General features: G+C 44.1%; 1 protein-coding gene across 1 annotated transcript; it reads left to right on the top strand.

Moving 5' to 3' along the window:
• Positions 1-500: 500 nt before the first annotated feature.
• TSPAN2 (tetraspanin 2) lies at positions 501-18,442 on the top strand (the record flags this gene model as incomplete). Its single annotated transcript, XM_010022548.1, has 7 exons — positions 501-645; positions 13,195-13,292; positions 13,719-13,793; positions 14,325-14,426; positions 15,296-15,370; positions 16,059-16,142; positions 18,042-18,442. Coding segments are annotated over 7 exons (645 nt in total), but the record flags the coding sequence as incomplete, so codon positions are not given.
• Positions 18,443-22,530: the final 4,088 nt, after the last annotated feature.

Genomic DNA, 22,530 nt, shown 5'->3' with positions numbered 1-22,530 from the left:
ATTGGCAGATGGTTTGGTGTCAAGATTTAGAGACCCAGCTGGTCTCTCTACAGCATCTTACATCCCATGACACAGTAGCTGGACCTGGGATACATGCAAGGGAAGGGGGCACCTCTCAGCCCAAAAGGCTGTTATTTACCCTAAAACAGCTAGGTGGGTTGGGGGGGAAAAAAAAAGTCATAGAATGATGGAATGGTTTGGGTTAAAGCTCCTCCAGTTCCAACCCCTGCCGCAGGCAGGGACACCTTCCACTAGACAAGGTTGCTCCAAGCCCCGTCCTGTCTGGCCACAGTGCAGTTCTGAGGGTTAGGAAGGAGAGAAGAGTGGAAATTCAGAAACACCACTACAGTTAAGAGCTGAAAGAAAGAAAGAAAGAAGTACATTGCACTCTAATGGGAATTCATTATCATCAAACACTGAATTTTCTGACAGTGCAATCCTGAGCTGTGGGCTTTCAAGAAAGCATAAGATACCAGTGACACCTTTTTGATGCTCTCCAGCCAACCCTTCCTGAAGTACTGACTGGTGTGTTTCTCTTCCAGCTGGCAGGACTAGCTGTCATTGCCTTTGGGCTGTGGCTGCGGTTTGGTGGGGTTATGGCAGACTTTGCTTCAGACAAAAGGTCTCCAGAGTATTTCTTCATGGGTAAGTTAAAATACTTGTGATGACAGTAGCCTTTAGCCTTGGTTTCATCCTGGGGCATGTGACATACCTTATACATTGAATTATATGAAAGCCAACAATTCCTGGGATGAACTACAAAAAACTGGACATTCTCGTGCTGTGTGTCACGTGCATGATGGTTTTCATCCTTTCTTTGCTTGGCATCAACCTCCATAGGCCTAAGTGAACCCTTCTCTCAGACCTGATCCAGTCTTCATGAATCCTAAGTGAAGACTCTTGGAAAGCAGGGCTTACCAAGAAATCCTTCCAGAGTTCTCTGTGCAGTTGGTAACCAGTGAAACAACTGCCACTTCTGAATGCCGTTACCACCAGTGCAGCAGGAAAGCTTCTGCTTGCCATTCTCCCTGTGTCTGCACACAGGGGCCCTCAGTGATGCTTTCAAGTATCAGAGCAAATCCTTCCACAGCTGAGAAGTAAAACTACACCCCCAGTATTCAGTCATCTCAAGAGCTGTTTGTCCAGCCCAAACAGAAATCACTAGTTCCCAGGCCTACAGAACTGATATTGGTCATATCTAATTTTAGGCATTTAAGATAATCTTCTGTCTCCCAAGGATATGGAACACCACCCCTGTTCCCTATCTTTAGATATCTTAAATAGCAGCTCTCTAGGACTGCCAGCAGCTGCATTTCTCTAACCACTGGCAATTGCAATGTGCCTTTACATCAGAAGAGTCACATTTTTGTCTGTTTTAATGTATCGCCCCTGGAGATGGACTCACTCAGTTGGTACGAACATTTTTACCATCTACAAATGCCAAGTGTGAATGAATCCCCTGTCCTGCCTTGTCCATCAAACCACTCTGACAGGGTGCCAAGAATGGAAGTTGACCCCAGAAGTCCTGTAGCAGTCAGTCACCCATCCCAAACACTGCCTGAACTATGTAGTGACTTTAAATACCCCAATTCTCATAGTGGAGGAGACCTTGGCTCTGCCACGCCACACTTCTAACCCCAAGCTTCTTTAACATACGCAGCCAGACTGCAGGCACAGAGCTGCCTGTATGGCGCTGCGGAACAGATGGGTAGAATATTACATCCAGTAAAGTTTTGTGGGAGTTCATGAGGCTGAATAAAACCATTCAGACAAAAATCTGTTTGGGACCTGAGTGTTACCCTGTAGCACCTCCACTGACACAGAGCCAGGAAGAATGATTTATGTTTTCTCTTACATCCGAGCTGCTATTAGATCATCAACTTCCCTTCCTCGTCCAGTTTATACCTATTGAATTTCCTGTGCTCTGTCTTGCAGCTCTTCCCTGCCTCATCCACTTATGCTTGACCCAGGAGATCCAACAGAATCCAACAGTTCTGGCCTTCAAAATCAAGTACTGTTGGTTTGTTAGAAGCCAGAATATAACAGATCCTGTGACATGAATAAGCACGATGGTCATTTCACAGCTTTGCAGTGCAGACTGTAAAAACTGTGTTGTTACTTGGGGCTTGTGTATTTAAATCTCTACAAGATTTAATCTGCTTCAGTCCTGTATGGGAATTGCAAAAGCAGATCAGAGTAGTTAATTTGGAGAAGTCCTGGGGCATGTTCTTGTAAAAGTTTCATCATATACAGTGACACTCAACTCTTGGGGCTGTCACATGTATTTATAGAGCTGCACATTGTAATAAGTAGCTGCTCGCAGAGGAAGTGCTAAGGAACAGGACATAAGTATGTTGAAGATTCTTTTAAACTTGCATTTTTGACCTGATAAGCAGTGTTGGCCCTTTTTTGTAATGGGCATTGTGCCTACTACAGGGAGCATTCCTGTTAAAGAAAAGCAAAACATTTTCTGCTGCCATCCCTCTTTACAATTCATGTTAAATGCTTTTGTGACTTCTGATGGGGCAGCCTGAGCCTGGTGACAATCTGTGACTAAGACAGTGGTAAAGGAACGGTGATGAGTTCCATAAGGCTGGGTTTTTACAATAGGCAAGGCCTGTTGACCATCATGCTCAAGGGCTTTACCCCTCTGAGAGGTTTCAGCTCTGAGTCCCCTGACAGTTGTGTATTGGGCCCTTCTCCCAGGGAGTGGTGTTCAGTTGGCTCTGCGTGTTTGCTCTGTAACATGCGTTCTGGGTGAGAGCCCAATTTTTGCATAGGAATTCTCAGTATGGAACACAAGGAGCAGCTGCCCAGAGGGCTGCAAGAGAAAGAGATCAGCAGTATGACATGGAGATAGAAACACATGGCAATAGATTTGAAAACAACTTCTGTAGCTCTGTTCCACTGCCCGCTTTGTGTCTGCCTTGCGATAACACTGTGCTCAGCTCAGCTTTGTGCCAGTGCTTGGAACAACACTGCAGCTGCATTCAGAGTTTGCTTTGTAGGTTGAAGCACTGTCCAGAATCAGCATCTTGTGGAAAACAGCTCATTATCTTGCTTCTAAAGAGCAGCACATTCTGCTTTTGTACCTGAACTGAGCTGCCAGCTAAGTCTAACCAGCTTCTCTCTTGCACTTCCTTGTGACAGGGTTTATTTTCCTGGATCTGAAATGTTGTTTTAGTTTAAAATAATTGATAATTATATCCTTGCATTTTCCATTAGGGCAGAAGGAGTCTCCTTAAATAGCCCTGTTTCTTACCATCAGCCCAGCCCAGTCTTTTCTGCCCCTGGAATAGTTTGGGCTCTGACTTGGCAACCAGACACGTTCATCTTTTCCAGCTACTGAAATGTTTGTGGTGGTTTGAGAACAGCTCAGAGGCAGCAGTGCTGAGGTCAAGCACACATATGTGTTCTGAGCTGTCTGTTGCTTGTGGTTTTGTGTTTGGTGATCCATCCTCCCCACTGCAGCTTGCAGATTTTTAACTTACAACATTAAAGGTTAGAATTGGAACTCTTTGACCCATGAAGTCTCCTCATTCACTTTACCACGTGTATCTTACACTGGAGTGGCTTTCTAAAATTGGGCATCCTCTCTCTGCAGCTCCCCAAGTTTCTGAGTTCCCACTGCATGACAATGTTTTTATATTACTCCATCTCATGTTTTGTGCCTGTGCTTCAAGTGGTAAGGCAGAACTGCAGCTTTCCTGCTCTATGGCAATTCAGCTCTGGTGGATTTCATACATTCCTCTCTTTAAAAAGGAAAAAAAAAGGAAAAATAAAAGATCATTTCAGCAAAGGTCAGTAGAGGGGAAGTTACCTCTCATCTGAGCTGTCTGTGACACTACTGACCAAATGGAGATAAGATCTGTTATATAAAGGCAATCCCCTCAGGTTGCTCATCCTTCTCGAGACTCCTGTGCCAAGACTCTAGCAAGTTTTCTGCTGGGCAGGAAAGTTTGCAACAATCAGAAGGAAAGGAGAGATGCTTGTGTGAACCCAGGAAGTCAGCTGAGCGCAATAAAAATTAACATGGGGCTTCTAAGGGTCACTTCAAGACACCTTTTCTCCTCTCTTTGCTTTTGGGGGATGAAGAGGAAAGTCTTTTCTGGTTCCTTGGGCAACATGGAGGACAAACTCTCTATATCCCTAATAAATGGGGTAGAGAGGAGTATTGCTGCCAGCAGCAATAAAAATGAAATGTACATACTCAACAAGCCCCCTCAGGAATGGTAACAAAACCTGACAAACATGAATGAATCAATCATAGAATCCTAGAATGGTTTGGGTTAGAAAGGACCTTAAGCTCCTCCAGCTCCAACCCCTGCCACGGGCAGGGACCCCTTCCACTAGAGCAGGTTGCTCCAAGCCCCTGTGTCCAACCTGGCCTTGAACACTGCCAGGGATGGGGCAGCCACAGCTTCTCTGGGCACCCTGTGCCAGCGCCTCAGCACCCTCACAGGGAAGAGCTTCTGCCTTATCTCCAACCTGAACTTCCCGTTTCAGTTTGAACCCATCGCTCCTTGTCCTATCGCTAAATGCGGATGACTCTTACTCGTAACTGCCAGCACTGAAGCATTGCTTCTCCTGCACAGCCAGAGCTCACGAACTTTCTGCTTTGCTACATTTTCTCTGCTTTCGTTCCATGATCCAGCCTGTGGTCCAGGCATTCATCAGGGCCAAAACAATTGTGGACAGAACTTTCAGGGTGGCTGTGCCTTTCTCTGGGGGTCTGTGAGAGCAGGAGCAATCATGCTGGCTTTGAAAGGTACAGTTAGATGGCACATGCCTGAGGATATGAAGTCATGTCTGGAGTTGAAGGATATTAGTAGTTTTTCTCCATAGTAGTGGGTGCCCATACAAACAGGAAGGTGTTGGCCAGCAGTTAAATTCATGTAAACTGCAATTCTCTGCTCCTGCACCTCATTTGGTTATAGTTCTAGTCATGTATTTTGGAATCAAGCTCTATATCCTTAGTTAACAGTATTTTCTCTCCGAAGTCCGTAGCCTCAAACTCTATCAGCCTTTAAAATGAGAACCAGTGGCAAAACAGCCTCTCTTTGGAGATGAGGAGCATCAAATGGTCCTGCTATCATGTGTATTACAGAGGCTTTTAGTCTATACTTAAGACTTAAACAATGAATTTGTCTTTCTTCCTATCATCTTGTGTGCAGGTCTCTTCTATATTGAGGAAGAGTGGTTTAGAAAAGGCTGATAGTGGCTCTGAGTGGAAAGCAAAAGCTGCTGCACTGGAAACCCACTTTAAAAACATGACAGCACCACCCCATAAAAAACACCCTTACTCAAAATGAAAGTTGTTCAAAAGTCCTCAGTCCCTGCACGGGATTGTAAAACCTGGCAATCAGTTGCTAAGAGTCGGTACCCACCTGCAGAGGAAAGGCAAGGCCAGCACAAAGTTAGAAGTCTGATAAAACAGGTTACAAGCCTATGGGGCTGTTCAGCCTGGAGAAGAGGAGCTGTGTGGAGACCTCAGAGCAGCTTCCAGTGTCTGAAGGGGGCTACAAGGATGCTGGAGATGGGACCTTCATCAGGGACCGGAGTGATAGGACAAAACCAGGGGTAATGGGTTCAAACTGAACCAGAGGAAGTTCAGGTTTGAGATAAGGCAGTTCTGCCCTGTGAGAGTGCTGAGGCGCTGGCACAGGGTGCCCAGAGAAGCTGTGGCTGCCCCATCCCTGGCAGTGTTCAAGGTCAGGTTGGACACAGGGGCTTGGAGCAACCTGCTCTAGTGGAAGGTGTCTCTGCCTGTGGCAGGGGTTGGAACTGGATGATCTTAAGGTCCTTTCCAACGCAAACCAGTCTGTGATTCCATTGGAATAATTTGCCCATCTATTTCAGGTTGACTGGTTTATATATACAGTATGCTGAGATTAATTCACCACTTGAGCATGATAATGGACTTTATGCTTTTCAGCTGTTAAATTGCCCTCCTGGTTAAACTATTCTCCCACCCTGGTCTGGGTGTAGTTATCTAGAAGCTCCCCAGTTCCACACAGCAGCAACGGTTGAACTGACAGTTATGCCACTTCCTTCTTGATGCACCCTCTTCTTCCTCTAGGCACCCGCCAGCCACCCTGGTGTCTGGTCACTGGGAATGCTGCCCATTCTGTGTGTGAGCCACCTCAGTGAGTGACCAAGCAGTTGTACCTCATTCTGGTCACACTGCCCATTCCAGAGCCTGATACCACAGGCTCAACACTTCTGCTCTTCCAGAAACAGTCACCAGTAGCAAGTGACCTCAGTGACTGGGGATAAACTTGCCACTGGTTCTGTGTGAAATAAAATGACATCAAGATGTTTCCTCTTGCTGTAGGAGCACAGTAAACTCCAGGAATCATAGAATGGTTTGGGTTGGAAAAGACCTTAAGACCATCTAGTTCCAACCCCCTGCCATGGGCAGGGACACCTCACACCAGACCATGTCACCCAAGGCTCTGTCCAACCCGGCCTTGAACAGTGCCAGGGATGAGGCATTTACCAGTTCATGCTCAGGCTTTCTCAGTTACATGCTTTGTTCTTCATACACACGCTATTTAAAAGGCTAAACTGTGCTCGAGATGACAGGCTCTGAAGTGGCTTCCAGGAAAAAAACCAAACCAATATAACCAACGGAAATCTCCTGAGTTGTGTTTCATTCTGACAGAGGTGGAAACACAATGGAACTGTCCACTCTGAAACCAGTAAGAGGAAAGTATTTTGTCTGCTGGAAAAGAATAAACCAGCAACAAACAAAAGCCCTTAGTGCCTTTTGTGGATGTGTTAGTTCAAAAGAGGGTTTTCACCGAGTTGGCTTGTTCTGTTCCAACACTTAACTTTATCTGCAGTGGAGAGGGTAAAGATGGCTCTCTGCAGAGTCCTAATGTTTGCTGCTCTGGGGGAAGAATGTATTTGTGTTCTGGTTTGGAGCCTGTGCGTTTAAGCATTAGAAGTGTGTAACTCCTGATGTCTGCATGGAAACATATTCACACCCAGAACTATTCAGGGTGTCCTAATCTAGAGAGAATTGTTAGAGGATTGCAGAATACCAAAAGACTGAGTATTAAAAAGGCAGATGAAATACAGGATCAATAAAGCAATGTGACACAAGTGGTAACAGATAATCTAAGCAGTGTAAACACTGTCAGACTTTACATTAGCTGTAGCCATCCAGGAACATGACCTTAGACTCACTGTCAGTTACTCTTGACAAAAGTGCCTTCAGCTGAGTGCCTTCAACTGAGCTGCAGTCAAAAGGCAGATAAATGCCAGAAGTTACTAGGAAAGGAAATGGGAATCCAACTGAAAAACTGTAATGTCATTGTGTAACTTTCTAATGCCCTCAGTGTCTTGAATGCTGTATGTGGTCAAAAAGGATGCAATAAAACCAGAAAGAGTGCTAAGAAGTTTCACCAGATGATTATCATACTGTGCACTATGAACAACTTCCAGAGTATGAAGGTTTTCACAGTATTCCATTGTCACAGGATTCTGATAGAGCAGATCCACCTAATACAGGAACACTGATTACAGCTGACTTCAGTGAGCTTAGTATTGGGTGAAGTAGGTATTGACAGAGCTATCTGTAATGCTTTTGTGGTTCCAGGAAGATTAACCACAAAATACCTATTGAATTCACACAAGACATCTCACTATGTCTGTGCATTATGCTAAATTAATGGAATGTTCCAATTCTCCAGACATTGACCTGCCTTCAGAATACTCTCTTCTCCAGTTTTACAAATCTATTTTATAGATAACTATACAAAAAACCTCTTTAACACAGACATGGTAATCTCTAGTAATAAGCCTGTTTCAGAAACCAGCTTCGCTACTATGCGCATACACATCTGTCCTGTCTGGCCTGTTACTTCCAGCTCCTATGTGTGCTTCTCAGCTTTTCCAGTAGTGCATTTGCACTACGGGGTCCTTGATCCTTGGGAGTCTCAGTCCCTCTGTGAAGGAACACATCTGCCTCCTGGGCTGTAACGCACATACAACCTCAGGAAAACCTCTTCAATCATGGCTGTGTTCTGGGGCTCCTGAAATCACTGCTCTGCATCCCTTACAGCAAGAACAGAGCTGCTTGTTGTCTCAGTGAAGTATGAAGAGTTGGCAGTTTGTTTGGTGTTAGTTACTCAGCCCAGAAAAGGAAAAGCAGAATTATTTAGAATGGAAAGCGAGCACAGTAACCAGGTAAACAAGAAACCCATGTGAAATAACACCAGACAGGGAGACAGCGTGTGTCTGCTCCTGCTCTTTGCAGTAGGCTCTAGACAGGGATTTGGATCTCAAAGCCATCAGTAAGATTTTGGAAGAAAAAGAAAGAAAAAACAAGCCAAACCTTTGGGAGAGGGTTTACTCCAGACTCTGAAATCAGATCCCTCCCAGCCTCGGTGGTGGTGGTGATGGTTCATGCACTGTCTGCAATAGCAGTGGTTTTTAATCTGAGTATTAGTAGGTTCCGACCTGCCTGCTTTGTGCTGTGGTGTTTCCTTTCTTTTCAAGCACTGGCAGTGCAAGCCTCTGCCTAGCACATGAGACTCTACAACAGGAGCACACGGGGACTCTGGGTCTAAGGACACAGTTGTCACTCTGTCCAAGCACCACATAACAGACTAAAGAACTGGTGGCACTTCCTTTCAGATTCATTTTGCAGAGATTTGCATATTCCCTTTTCATTGCTCTCAGGCACAAAGAACAGTCATGAGTTGATATTACTTTAAAAATGGGGCTGATCCCTCCCTCACTCTTGATACATATAGACATATTGCAGTCAGCAGCTATAAAATCCCATCCTTCTCTTCTACCTAGTCTAAAAATGATGGAATTCTATATTCACTGCTAGTCACAAAGGTTTTGTTCTTGAAGAAATAGCACACAGAATCCTTTACCCTTCCTGAGAGGTGCTTCTTCACTCTTCAGAGATCCACTGTCTCTGAGTACAGCCCCAACAGGGTCTATGTATCATACCCAGAGAAAACAGTATCTTATGGAAGAACTCTGTGCCATGATCACCGATGACCACCTAGAGATCTCTGCCAAGTTGTGGATTTGCCATTCTTCACTACTGGGAGCCATAGGTTGCTCTGAGATTGCCCTGTAACTTGTTCATTACCCTGGTATTTGCAAAGCCTGCTAGAAAATGGGAATTCCTCCCATTGGGATTTTCACAGGGAATACCCCCATGTGACATTTTCCTTTCAGGAAATAATGATTTTCCCCATGGGATGAATCAAAAAGTCAAGTATATGGCAAAGCTGCTGCTTTACTGCTTTCCAAATCTGTTCTTTGCTGAATACGGGCCTCCCCTCTTACGCTTTCTGCTTTTTAGCCAGAAAGGAAATCAATCTGTTATTAATCATAGAATCATAGAATAGTTAGGGTTGGAAAGGACCTTAAGATCATCTAGTACTTGACTTACAGCTAAAAGTACAACGGTTAGTTTCTTTCACAGCTTATAAAAACCTGTGTGGTTGAGATGTGGGTGTTTTAGCACAGCTAAAACAAAACACCAAAACCCCAATCCCAAAACCTGTGTTATTTCCCCACAGAAGAGGTCAAGAGAATAGGTTCTGTCCAAAAATACCCCAGTGCTATGACACTTAACATTTCATCCTCTTGTCTTTACAAAGCAGCCCATGATTCCTCCAGTACCCCTTAGAGTCAGCAGTGTCCTGGCTGCATCTGCTGAAACAAACGATTTTCTATTGCATTTTGCACATGCCTCTTCATCCCTTTGCACTCAAGGGCTAGCAGTGACCTGCTTTGTGTGTCCTGCACACAGCTGCAATACACAGTCCTGAGCTGTGGGCAGTCACATGGATGGCTGCTTTCTGCCCTCCTTAGTGGCACAGCAGTGTGCCTTGTCCTCGGGATCCCCTCTTCCTCTGTCGTCTGCTCCTGCGTAGGCCGTGTGCTGCCATTGAACTCTGAGACTAGTTTGTTGTCAAACTCTCCTCTTCATTAGCAGGCACAGATCTAAGTGACAAAATAAAGCCTCAGGAAATGAACAGAGGCGAGGAGAGATAAGAACATTTCACACAGGCCACAAACCTTTGCTTCCTTTCTACCTCATACTTTTTTACTTCTGCTGCACAAAAAGCTGCAGCTACAGAGTCTTCTCAACACTTTCCATTCACCTCAACCCCACTTGCACACTTCTTCTGGCTGTGCTGAGCTCTGTGGTGAACTTTTTGTGTATCAGAGTTTCTAGCTACAAAATATGTTCCATTTTGTGCCTATAAACTGTCTTTTCTGTTTCTCTGCTGTGCTTTACATGCCAAATGGGAGGCTATGCCAAGGCTTTGTGTTTTACAATGGAAGCACTTATGAATAGAAGCTGATTAAGGCTTTGCTTTCCATCCTGCTTTCTGGAAAGGAATGGGCTGTAGTGAAGCTCAGATACTTCTGAGAAATGACACTACTGCACAGTGATGCATTAACACCACTGAATTCCTGGATTTGTCTGCTTTGCTGATCCTGACTGGGCTAACTTGGTGGCTGGCAGTGCATAATGGCTCTAGGGAAGACTGTGATTCTAAGGGGTGCCATATATTGCCACCCTTTCCTTTCTAGAGTCTCACTTTTCAGTTTAGATCTATCCCTATTGAGAATTTGAGGTGATTGTGCATACCTTGCTGTGTATAGCCCACTAGGAAAAGAAATACAACCTCCCTGCCTTATAAACTTACAACCTCTAGGGTGGTTTTGAACCTATTGCTCTGATACCCTTCCATACCTAGATCCAGGTGCCCGGAAACCCAGCTGAGTCCCTTTGAATTTCTTTCAAGCTACTCTCCAAGTGCCTCATTCCTGTGTGAAAGATTACATGTGTGTCTATATTATAGACAAGTAAAAACAGCTAGGTGGAAAATAAGAATGACACAAAACTGAAGAAACAGCTCTCCAAGTATCAGCAGCCACCAGTCGCAGGCTGAGAAAGGGCAAGGTCTGGAATGAATTCTCCTGAACAGAGGATGGAGGAGGGTGGTTTGAAGCTCCTGCCTGGCTCAGCTGTGGGGCCAGACACAGAGTGAGCTCAGCTTTGCTCAGTGAGTGGTGCGAGGCCTTCCTGTAACACGCCTTAAAAGGGAAGCTGTGCCCGAGGTGGCAGCTCAGCTGTGAGTCATGCGGGGGAAATGTTCAGGCTGTTCCTCAGACTAAAGCAAATCCACATTCCCGAGAGTGGTCTCACCCCTTTGCTATCTGCAAGCACCAAAAACCCAAGGGGAGACTTCTTCCCAGGCTTGATCAAAAGTCTCTCTGCTGAGTTGCCTGATAAGTAAGTACAGGGACTGGAGCAGGGAGGGACAGGCAGGAAAGGGTCCAGGAAACATCTTTGTAGTTACACTCTGTTTTGCCGTGGAGATCTCGGGAAATGGCAGTTTTGGTGTTTGGCATCTCAACAGGAGCTTCTGCACCTGAGAGAAGGTTTTGTCTTTTCCAATTCTTCTTCCATGAGGGGCCGACCTTTCTCTCCTGAGCCATATATATCTTTTTATACCCCTCCTTCAGTAAAAACCACTGTGTTGTGATGTGTGTGCAATTATTAGCTCAGTCCCGGCAAGTCACAAGACGCTGAATATTAAAAACCCAGAAAATACAGAATATGAACTGCCAGAACATCCGGCAAGCAGCAAATCCCACATATCCCATCACAGACCTGGCAAAGCCACATTAACGATAACCACTTTCGTGCTGTTTACCAGAATGTGTGTCCTCACAGCAAGCCGTGGCACAGGAACGGTACCAGGGCAAGAAGGATGGAGGGAGGAGAAGGATCACTATAGCTGGGATCGATATCTGCCGATATCCAGTGACTGGACAGTGATGTGGCACTGAATGGGAGCAGGCAGGAGTCTGCCTTCTCCAAGCAGGCTGCAGCTGCGTGGCAGAGGAGAGAGATGCTCTGTACTCATGTACTGACTGTTGGGGTTTCGTTTTCCTAGCAACCACTGCACACTGTCATTTGTAGGGCTTTCTCGTGTAGGTTACACAAGGCCTGCTGATAGTAAATGCCAGCAGCTCTATTAACCCTAAAGATTCGGGTCAGATTGTAAAACAATGTTTTAATTGGTAACTGAGAGGACTAAAAGTTTCCTTCCAAGTTCGGTAGTGAAAGCAGGAGGAAGGCTCGCTGTGCCCTCTAGTGTGCACAGCCTGTACCTCCACCGGCCCCTCAACATGAGGCATGAGGGAACTGAATCATAGAACCATAGAATCAGCCAGGTTGGAAAAGACCTTTAGGCTCATCAAGTCCAACCGTTCCCCAGCACTGCCAAGGCCACCACTAACCCATGTCTCCAAGACTTCTGATCATAATGCTCTGATAACATGAACCTTTAAAAGCTGCTCATCTCTCACATTCTAACACTGGCCCTGGTATGTTGGAGGTAAAAAAGTAAAGATGCTGGATTACGCCTGGCCCAGCAGGCAGTAAAGCAGCTGCTGCTCATAAAGGAAGATGCCGCACTCCAGATCACTGTAGAAAAGCTTCCATTCTCTACAGTGACCAAGGTCAGGACTATTGCTGAGCTTATGACCACACACACACCCCCGCTCCCAGGCTGTTCTCACTCAGTTCACCAGAGGGTGCAAATTCCTGGTTTCATTCACTTCTAACAGCTTGCAGTGGTTTCCCCCAGCCATTCTCTTCTTTCCAATAGCAATCAGCTAAAGCACTGATTCCAGAGCAACATCACACTGTACTGCCTGGACCTTTCCCCAAAGGTCTTCAAATGTCCTTTGGGATGTGCTGCCAGGCAATGGATAGAGCATAACTACCAGGTAGCTTTTGAAGTTCCACCCCTACACAGCAGGAGAGCGCATTTCCAGCTCCAGGTTTCACAGAAATAAGCCCTGTAGCAATGTGGGGGGGATTTTTTGCCTTACTTTCCTCACTGAAGAGTTGTAAGGTGCTTCTGGATGCTGTGGTGTCTGCTCCTCCTGGACTGAGCTGCCCTTGGGACAGGAAACTTGGGAGGTGGGAGTCTCCTCATTTGTCTTCCTGAAATTCCCCAAGTATTCTGAAGAAGTCATTGGGGTTTTGTGGCAAGAAGAATTTTTCTGTTACAGATGCTCCTTGTGAGAGCCAGAGACCATTGTTCCTTACAAATGTGTGGTTTTCACAAAAGAGGTAGCAGACTTTGGGAAGAGAAACCTTCTTAAATCCTTGTCCAACTCTGGTTTCCACAGGACTCTATGTGCTGGTGGGAGCTGGGGCTCTCATGACCACAGTTGGATTTTTTGGGTGCTGTGGAGCAGCGCGGGAGTCTCAATGCTTACTTGGAGCAGTAAGTAAAAGGTTTCAAGGGCCTGGGCTGCACAGGAAAATCATCCAAAAGCATATTTGTGTCACTAGTGGAAAGATACTTACTGTCCCAGACCCGAAATGTCTTCAGTCTTTTCAGGAGCTAATCTAGCTATTGCGGAGCTTCCATACAGGAAGAAATTCCATTGCTTGTCTCATGTGACATGCTGGAATTACCTTCTGGCTTTTCTGAAGCTACCAACTGAGCCACATCTCTGCCACTTCCGCATTAGTTCCCATAGAACAAGAAATCTGACCTGACCCTTTGTTACAGACCCTGCTACCAGCTTCCTTTTGGTTACTGTGTGAGCTGGTGAGGCCCGGGCCAGGATGAGGGAGTGACTGGCAGTGCAAGTAAAGCAGTATTGTGCAAGGTTTAGTAATACAAGATTCTCTTCTTCCTCTGCAGTTCTTTGCTTGCTTGTTGGTGATATTTGCAGCTGAGATCACTGCTGGAGTATTTGCCTTTATAGGCAAGAAAGTGGTAAGGAGCAAGAAACTTCTAATGTAATAAATGGGTACTTATGGCCTCTGGCACGCACTGCCATACAGTATGGCTCTTGTATAGGAAATCTTTCCAGGAGACTTTTCCCAGGAAGACTCTCTGACATTCTTACCTGGAGTCAGTGAGAGTTTGTGTTATCACCAGTCCAGAATGGGATGCATTTCCCCCCCTCTATTAAAGAAAATCTGCAGGTGTCATTCAACCTCACATCCACCAGGAATATGAAGTAGATCTGTGTGATAAGAGGGCATTGCTTGGAAAAAGGGCAAACAGATTCAAGCAATGAACTTCTCCAACTAACAGTGTTTAACCAAAACATAGAATACAGCAGATGTACATTTTGACCCATGCAGAGTCCCTCTGAATGCTATCAGGCCACAAAACCTCTTATCTTTCCAATCATGGTACCTCAGTTTACCAGGCATCATTTTCTGCTCTGGAGGCTGATGACACGAGCTAACGTCTGCACTAGACTGGGGGTAACTAACATTGGAAGTCTGATTTCTGCAGGCAATACAGGAAGCCCAGAAAATCTATGAAGACATTTATGATGACTATGTGAAAAACCCAGGGGGGAAGGTCAACAGGACTATCTATCATTTCCACGTGGCTGTGAGTAGTCCTCCTCAACTTTAATACCTTATGTTGCTACTCTACTGTCACATTACCTTTTAAATTCAGAACTCCTCCCACTGTCCATGTCCTAGGACCTACAGTGTGGCAGATCCTGTCGCTGACTGAACCAAGTAGGTAAAGAAGCAAAAGCACATGGGTGGCTCAGTTCAGGCCACCCAGTAAGTTAGTGTGTGAATCAGAACTGGAACCTGTGACTTCCTGAATCTTGTTTGTGTCCATCCTGTATCTACACTGCCTCCCACAGAGATCAAGCCCAAGCTTTGTTGCTCCTTACAGCATTCCCACGTTCTTTAGAACAAACATTTCACAACCTCGAACCCTCTTGTCCTTCTCCCATAGTTGTTATTTCTGACCCAAAAAGGAATTCCAAGCATTCTGTGGGAGATAGGCAAACAGGAAAAACAAACCCTCTGAAACACTCTGATTTATTACTGTCTCCAAACCCAACTATGTTTTGTCACAACTAAAGATTCTGGCATTCTCTGCTGCAGCGTTTGTGTGTTGCACATAATTCTGTATGTGCTATTTGAACTTTCTGCTTTCTCTCTTTAACAACTCCTATTTCCCTATAAGCCAGGGAGCTGCTTTCCCAAAATCCTCTAGTTTGCTCCAAGATCTGTAATAAGAACGCTGCCTGGAAGTTGTTGTTAATACAAATCTGTTTGTTTGCTATGGCTTCCGACAACTGAAACTGATTTTTGAGTTGGAAGTAGCAATTAATACAGGGAGTAGATTTATTACTTGTTCTGTATTGTTTCTTTCTGTTGTTATTTACTGTCTCACCTTCAGTATGAAACCAGTCTATGCTTTCCCCTTCTTTGATCCTTCGTCTCTCCCTCATTTAGCTCCAATGTTGTGGTAAAGATGGTATAGAACAACAAATGGGACTACCCTGTCCAGAGAATATCCAGCTGCCAAAGGCAAGTATTCTCTGTTCTGGTTGATCTAATCATGTCAATTGTTTAGTAAAATCAAAGACATTCTGTAAGTAAAAGAAAGGAAGAACTTCCTTTTTACCTTACAAGTTCCAGCATGAAATTCCATATGAAATGGAGCAGAATGGAGGCAGAAATAAGTTGGAAGTTGTACTGAACGTACCCAGTCCTCATTGCTGAAGCCTGCTTATAGCATCCTATGGTAGCTGAGACAATACTACATCATCTGAAAAGTGGGAAGGATGTAGCAGAACAGGAGTCCTACATGAAAAGCCCTGTGAAGGCTGAATTTGGAAGTGCCTGCAAGGAGACTCCTGACTAGGAACTTTGTTGGGGTTAAGGAAGATACTGTTAGTTCTGTCTTGGGTGGAATGTGCTTGTGAGTCCCATGTCAAGCTGAAAGGCCAAACTTCCTGATTTGGCATGGCCCATCATAGAAAGGGTTTTTAATTTAGGGAAAACTATAAGATGACTTGTCTGTATCAGCCTGCACAGGGAAGAGACACAGATGTCTCCCTAGAAAAGGGAATACACTGGGAAAATTGTCGTACAAGACACAGATGGAAGAATTAGGACAGTGTCTGCAATAATATTTTTCCTGATATCTGTTGTTTAGAGCTGCTTGGAGTATATTTTTCTAGGAATAAAGATCTTTCCATGTTGTTTTTAACAGAGCTGCCTGGTTGAGATCCAGAAGGTAATTGATGCTAATCTGCATTTAGTCGGAATTGTTGGAATTGCAATTGCTGGCATCACAGTGAGTAAATCCATGTTCTCATTCCCAAATCTCTATCTGAGCCCAGTACTCTGTCTCTTCCTCAAAGCTTTGTGGAGGGTGTCTTGCAGCAACTGGCAAGATTCCTCAAAGGTGAAGCTATTCCTGTCACTTTCAGTGCATCCTCTCTCTGGGAACTGTCCACATGGGTGCAAGCAGACTTGTGTGACTTTGTTTTAGCAGTTCCTTTTGTGCCCTTAGACAGGGTCCAAATTACCTAATGGCAACCTTACTTTGTTGTAATAGTAGGAAATGGGGTGCACATGAACCAAACTGAAAATCAAAAGGCTGTAGCAGGATTTAATCTATTCTACAACTGCAGACTGATGCTTTACGTCCTTTAAGGATCCATTCCTTAGATTTCATAAGGAATAGGGTGCCTACCCTTTGTATAGAAATGGCTTTCCAGGAAAATGCTGGCTCTAGCACTGGTTCAGTGCAAAGGATAGTTAGTAACAGTTTTCCTAGGTCACAGACCCAGTGATCAGTAGGTATTTTAAAGGAACAGGATTTAAACTGCAGAGTTTTCAGAGCAGCATTTCTTTCCTACAGTTCTTTCTAGTTACAGAACCTGCTTCACCAAATTGTGTCATCAAAGCATCAATAACTTCCCTTACAGTTCCTTACTTCTCCCCAAAGTGTGTATCGTATTCCCAAGGTCTGCTCCTCCACCACAGAGCTGTGACCAATAGATGTCACCCTACTGCAAGGATGTGGCAGGTCGGGCAGTCTCTGTCAAACAGGCTTTTCCAGCACTTGTGCCTTCAGAAACAAACTTCCTTCAAACTCAGAAACCAGCAGCAGCCTGAAGCAGCTTGAGGAGCCAGAATATGAGTTAAGAAATACACCTATAGCTGCTCTGATAAGCAGGAGGTTCCTGGACTTAAGTGAATACTTAAAAGCAGATGAAGGGTTTATGGGAGTAATAGAAACCGTGGCATGGGGAAAGGGGATTAAACAATCCTGTGATTTGTACAAAAAGTGAAGGTACACTCGAAAGTACAGCAAAGCAACACAGAGTTCCAATAACCTCATTGCTCCTCATATGCATAATCAAGCATACACTGGAAATACGAACATCTCTTCTATGGCTTCCCACCTCAGCTACAGCAGAAGTTACAGAATGATAACCTCTTTAGCAGTAGAAACATGTCTGGACTTTTTTCTGTGCTTGTTTCTGACACTTCATGAGCATGGTGAGATGTCTCCTTCTTTGTTAGGGAGGTGTGTGGTGAGGGGATATGAACTCAGTGGTGTAACTGCCCAATAGTATTGCTTACCTTCAGTCATTAGTAATGAAGCCTCAGGAGGTAGCTGCAAAAATTGGGGCAAAAAAGCAATTTCTGGAGACTCTGGCAACACTCACTGTTCTTTGACATTCTCTCTAATTAACCAGCTCCCTAACATGGATAGAGTCTTATATTCATTGTAGAGCCTTGGTCTTGAGTAGTAACTGTTAAGAGCTTGGCTTTCTCTGTAAAACCACAATGCTCAGCACCTGACCTGGTTCCTCTGGAATCATACTCTGCTCTTACTCAAATATGCATACAATATTCCATGTAGAAGCATTCTGAAATTCAGAACCTTTTGAAGCAATACCAGGCATAACAGCAATAGTCACAGTGAAATTTATGTTAATAACATTAATGGTTGGGGCTGTTCTGCTGGCATTAACATTTAGAACAAAGAACAGTGATGAAATCTTGGCTTTGCGTATCATTGAAATCTCTTTGATGTTAACTGTCTGATGTCTTGGGGTTTGTAGATGGAAGCAACCACTTGCTCCTCTGCAGTTACAACATATCAGATTGCTCTGATACACAGACTGTTTTGTAACTGTATTGTAAGTTAACCCCTAAAATCACATCCCTTCTCTTCTAGATCTTTGGCATGATATTCAGCATGGTTCTGTGCTGTGCGATTCGTAACACAAGAGACATGATCTAAAACTGTCACTGCACAACTATGTCCCAGGAGTTCCAGACTAAGCTCACAAGAAGTGCTCTTCTACCCAATTTAATAATCGTAATGCATTTTAATCAGTGTTTTAACATAATGAGGGGTAAATATCCAATTAGGGGGGCAGGTGAATTGTATTAGTTACAGTAAAACTGAAGTGAACAAAAAAGGGGTTTTAAATGTTCTTTGTAATGAAAATAAGCAAAGGTGCATCTAAGACTAATTTAATTGTTAATGTTTGTATATGTGCAATTAAGAGTTTACACATCTATAGACATTGTGTAAGCACATGCATATCTCTCCTTACAAACACATATGCACATAAGCAGGTACCTGTATATGCAATATCTTGTCTAGGTAAGTATGTGCAAATGGACTGTGCAGTGTGTGCATGTTTGCAGGCAGAGTCTTCCAGAGCCTCATTATGGAAGAGTGTGCACACCCCACATATACACAGTGCTTGGAACCCTTCATGTCCAGCCCGTTTGCCAAGGGTTAGCAGAGGAACAAATGCCACTTTAAAAAGGGAGACCTAGGATCTATTTTTTAACTGTTCTTTTCAAAGCCTAAACAGAGTAGAATTAATAAAATTGGACTTTATTAAAACAAATCTAATGCCTAAAGGCCTGCTCCAGCAAACTCGAATTAATGTGAGGAGACTCACTGGCACGCAGAGACTGGATTTGGTTTTGTTACCCTTCATGCAAATGCAGAAAGCTCTGGGGGAGGAAATAGGTCCAAGGAGATCCAGGCTAAAGGAAAAAAGGGAAAGAGGTGGGAAGCTGGCAAGATAATGCAGTCATTTGGGAGCAACCGCAATGCTAGCCTGAGATACACACCAAAACCAATAGAAATCTGAGTTAAAGGGACCACTAAAATCTTTATTCAGAAGTCCCTTTATCCTGCAAGACTCTGTATGGGATATGTACTGGTGCAGGAGTGGAGCCTAGAGCCAGAAAAGCAGCAGCTTTGTAGATACTCTGTAGAATCTAATTGGCCTGGAGAAGCCAACTGAAGAGTGAGAAGGGTCAGGGGAAGACTCACAGCACTTTAATATCCTCTGTTTCCGCTTCTGTGACTATCACAGCTTCCATGGGGCTCTTACCTCAACCCCTCTCCCTTTCTTGCAGGTATAAGGCAGGAAAGAAAGATGGGACATATTTACAGAGCCATAAAATACATTTTTTCTTTATGGGCACCCTTTGATGGTGTGTCAGGTATAAACATTACACTGTGTGCTTGAAATACCTCAGGGCTTGAGTTTACATCCTTTGTTTCTATATTTTTATTTTTCTATTTGTCGTATTTATGAATAAGAGTATGTTCCTTTTAAAACAGTCTAGAAGGGAGAAAGGTTGTCCCCAGAAGGGGAAAATAAATTACATTAAAGGCTCGGAATCTCTTAATTCTTTTGCTTAAGATAATTCACCATTTCAGAGAACAGCTTTTTGCTGATGATACCCACAGAGCAGCTCTGGCTCTCTGATGATCACTAGTTCAGATTTCTGATGCACTTCTTCCATACGTGATGGGGAAAAATTCAGCTAAACTACATCTCTCATCAAAATGGTCCCTGCTGTCTAACAGGACTTGGCATTTACAAGTCATGGGGCCTTTATGCCATGGAGACATGATGGAAACAGGATTTCAGAAAATGCATGCATTCTAGTGTACATTTGTGTAGAATATACGTCCCTCATCATCTTATCTCTCATTTCCCAAAGAGCCTCAACTCCCATCGTTTTCCTGTAACTGCAGGATTGGAAATAGTATTGCTGGTCCATGTATCCAATTGACACATCTTGCTGTCTTTTACATAGAACTCTCTTCAAATTGTTCAAGCACAAGCTGTGAAACCGAGACAGCCATGCACTGAACGCTGGCTGTGCAACAGGCACTGCAGTTTCTGGGCCTAGCTTCAGGTACTCAGCTGACAGGGAGATGTTATATCAAACACCAAAGAAGAGCTACGCTTCTGTCACTCTTCACAGCCAATTAGCTATGGATGCCATTCAGAAGTGGGGCCTGGGACCTTATCCTGCAACATCAGACCAGGACATAGGGCCCCAATCTATTGTTTGCTCCTAAGAAAGGCTCAACTGGGAGAGTGGCACTGGCAGCAAATCGATGAAGGTCTTGAGCTGAAGCTAAGGAAGTTTCTCAGAGCAGACAACTGACACAGCCAAAGCAATTTCCTGGATCCCAGGTACACCTGAGACTGCCCCTACAGCTGGTTCTGCCCTAAAGAGATTATGGGATAGCACACAGCTGAGGTGGTTTCTCCCAAGGTAATATTGACAGAAAGAAGAAAGCTGTGTATAGTGTCACTGCCACTCAGAGCAAAACAGCTTTCCAGAGAACCAGTAAAACCAGCACATTAGGGCACAGTGGTTCAGGTTCCAACGTTACTGCCCTACAGAGATAGAAGTTTACTGCAAACAAAGCTGTGTCCTTCCTTTGCACTCCCACATCATGACAGCATTTTTTTTTATTTTAAACACATCTACATAAAATTGATTTCAATTCCTCAAATTTAGGCCACCAGAATGTAATGACAGAACCAGAGTTTACTCTACTGTTTCTTGAGCAAGTTGGAAGATGCCCACTCCTGCTTTTGAGATGCACTGACTAAAAAGGCAGCTTGCAGAACCTTCTGTTGCTTCCCCAGCCCCCCCAGCCCCCCAGAAGTACAAAACCATCCAAGTGCCTTATGAAAACAGGCAAGAGTGGTATAAAGAAATCTTCTATACATTTAGACTTGAACAACCGAACTTTGTGCTCAAGTATTTTGGGTCTGTGGGGTGGTTTCTTTCTTCATCAGTACATTTGTTTTTCTGAGCATAGCTACTGCTTATACTGTAGTGTTTACTGCTATATAGGTATAGGGGATACTTGCACTGCATATCGGGAACAGAATAATACCAGTTACTAGTTCACTTCTCCAACTTACTGGTATAATTTAAGCTGGAAATCAGCATGTTATCAACTAGTAGATGTACTTTAACAGAATCCAGAGACGTAGCCTCTTTTGTCACCAGGTGCACAGTATATCTGCAGTTTTCTCTGTAACCAAAAATCTTTTAACTGATGGAGGGACAGGAAGTACAACTGTTCCTTCCCTGACAAAGCTGGAAGAATTCTTTCCTATTGCTTTTAGATCACAGCAAGTTAAAAACTCCAGTTTCCATTGACTAGCTTGAGCAGCCATTTTGAAATGCTCAGGTGTCACAGGCAGGTTATGCCTATCCAAACTGAATATATAGTGCCCACAGTTCACTGTGCTGCTGCTCTTCATTTCAGCTCTTCAAAGTGCAAGAGCTTTGCTATTTGTCAGCAGTACAAAACCATTTCCAAGCAACTACACCATGTCCTCAATAGGAAAGCTTTTCAAAGGTAACTAAACCCAAACCAGGGTCTAAACTTCCTCAAATACAGTTCATGCTCCAGAGTTGTATGCCAGGATTTCATTAACAAGCTCCAATGCACCACATACATCAAAACTGCCCTACCAGTCAGCAGAAGTACCCGTTTAGTCCTGTCCCTTGTACCTGCTTCGGAGGAAAGCCACAAAAGATCCAATAACTCTGAAAGCACATCTGATAGCTTTGAAAGCACATCACACACATTTTCCTCTCCTCCTGTCAGTCTGTTCTGAAGCATCGAAAGATGTATATTGTTGATGTCCTTAATGTATGTCTAAGCATCAATATTTGCATTTCACTTGTCTAATTTTAATACGTAACTTACTTCAGTGGGAGCTTCGTTTCTGACAGGAGAACCTCAGCCGGTTTTGCTGTCTCACAGAGGTCGCGCAGGAGCTGATGCTAAGCCCTGTAACATCCCTGTAATAAAGAGTAATATTTCACTTTTCTTCATACTGAAAGTGATAATTTTATAGCAAAACGTATTTCATATGTACTGAAAAAGAATTTGAGTTATCTTAAGCCTTCAAATGCTTTATTTTACAGCCTCCGGAGGCTACTGATTAACAGCATCAGATGCTGTTCAGAGAAAATGTACATAAATAAAGCTTTTCAATCTTACTTCTTCCTCTCTTTGGGTCCCCCAGCCACTAAGCTCTCGAAAACAAAACCACTTCCAGTGTAACACTGATGTTTATATGGCACGAATTCTGATTTTGGACAGAACTGGCCTGTCAGTTTATGCCGCAAAGTCTGTGACAGAATTACCTCGATGGCAGCGTTCTTGGAGAGAAAGAAACAAACAAACAACAAACTTACTCTGTTGCTGAAATCAGCTTTCGCTTCCCTTTGGTCTCACGTGTTCTGAGGTGGCGCTTTATCAGCTTTTCTGGCCTGAATTTGAAACAACTTTCTAATAAAAATAACCTGACATAAACGGCTGACAGAGGGAGCTCGACTCTGTGCCCCGCAGCAGGCGCGGCCCGAAC

Source organism: Nestor notabilis, unplaced genomic scaffold, assembly GCF_000696875.1.
Source record: "Nestor notabilis isolate BGI_N333 unplaced genomic scaffold, ASM69687v1 scaffold32539, whole genome shotgun sequence".
Lineage (NCBI taxonomy): Eukaryota > Metazoa > Chordata > Aves > Psittaciformes > Psittacidae > Nestor > Nestor notabilis.
The sequence above is the reverse complement of the archived record's forward strand: the minus strand, read 5'-3'. Positions and strand labels throughout refer to the sequence as shown.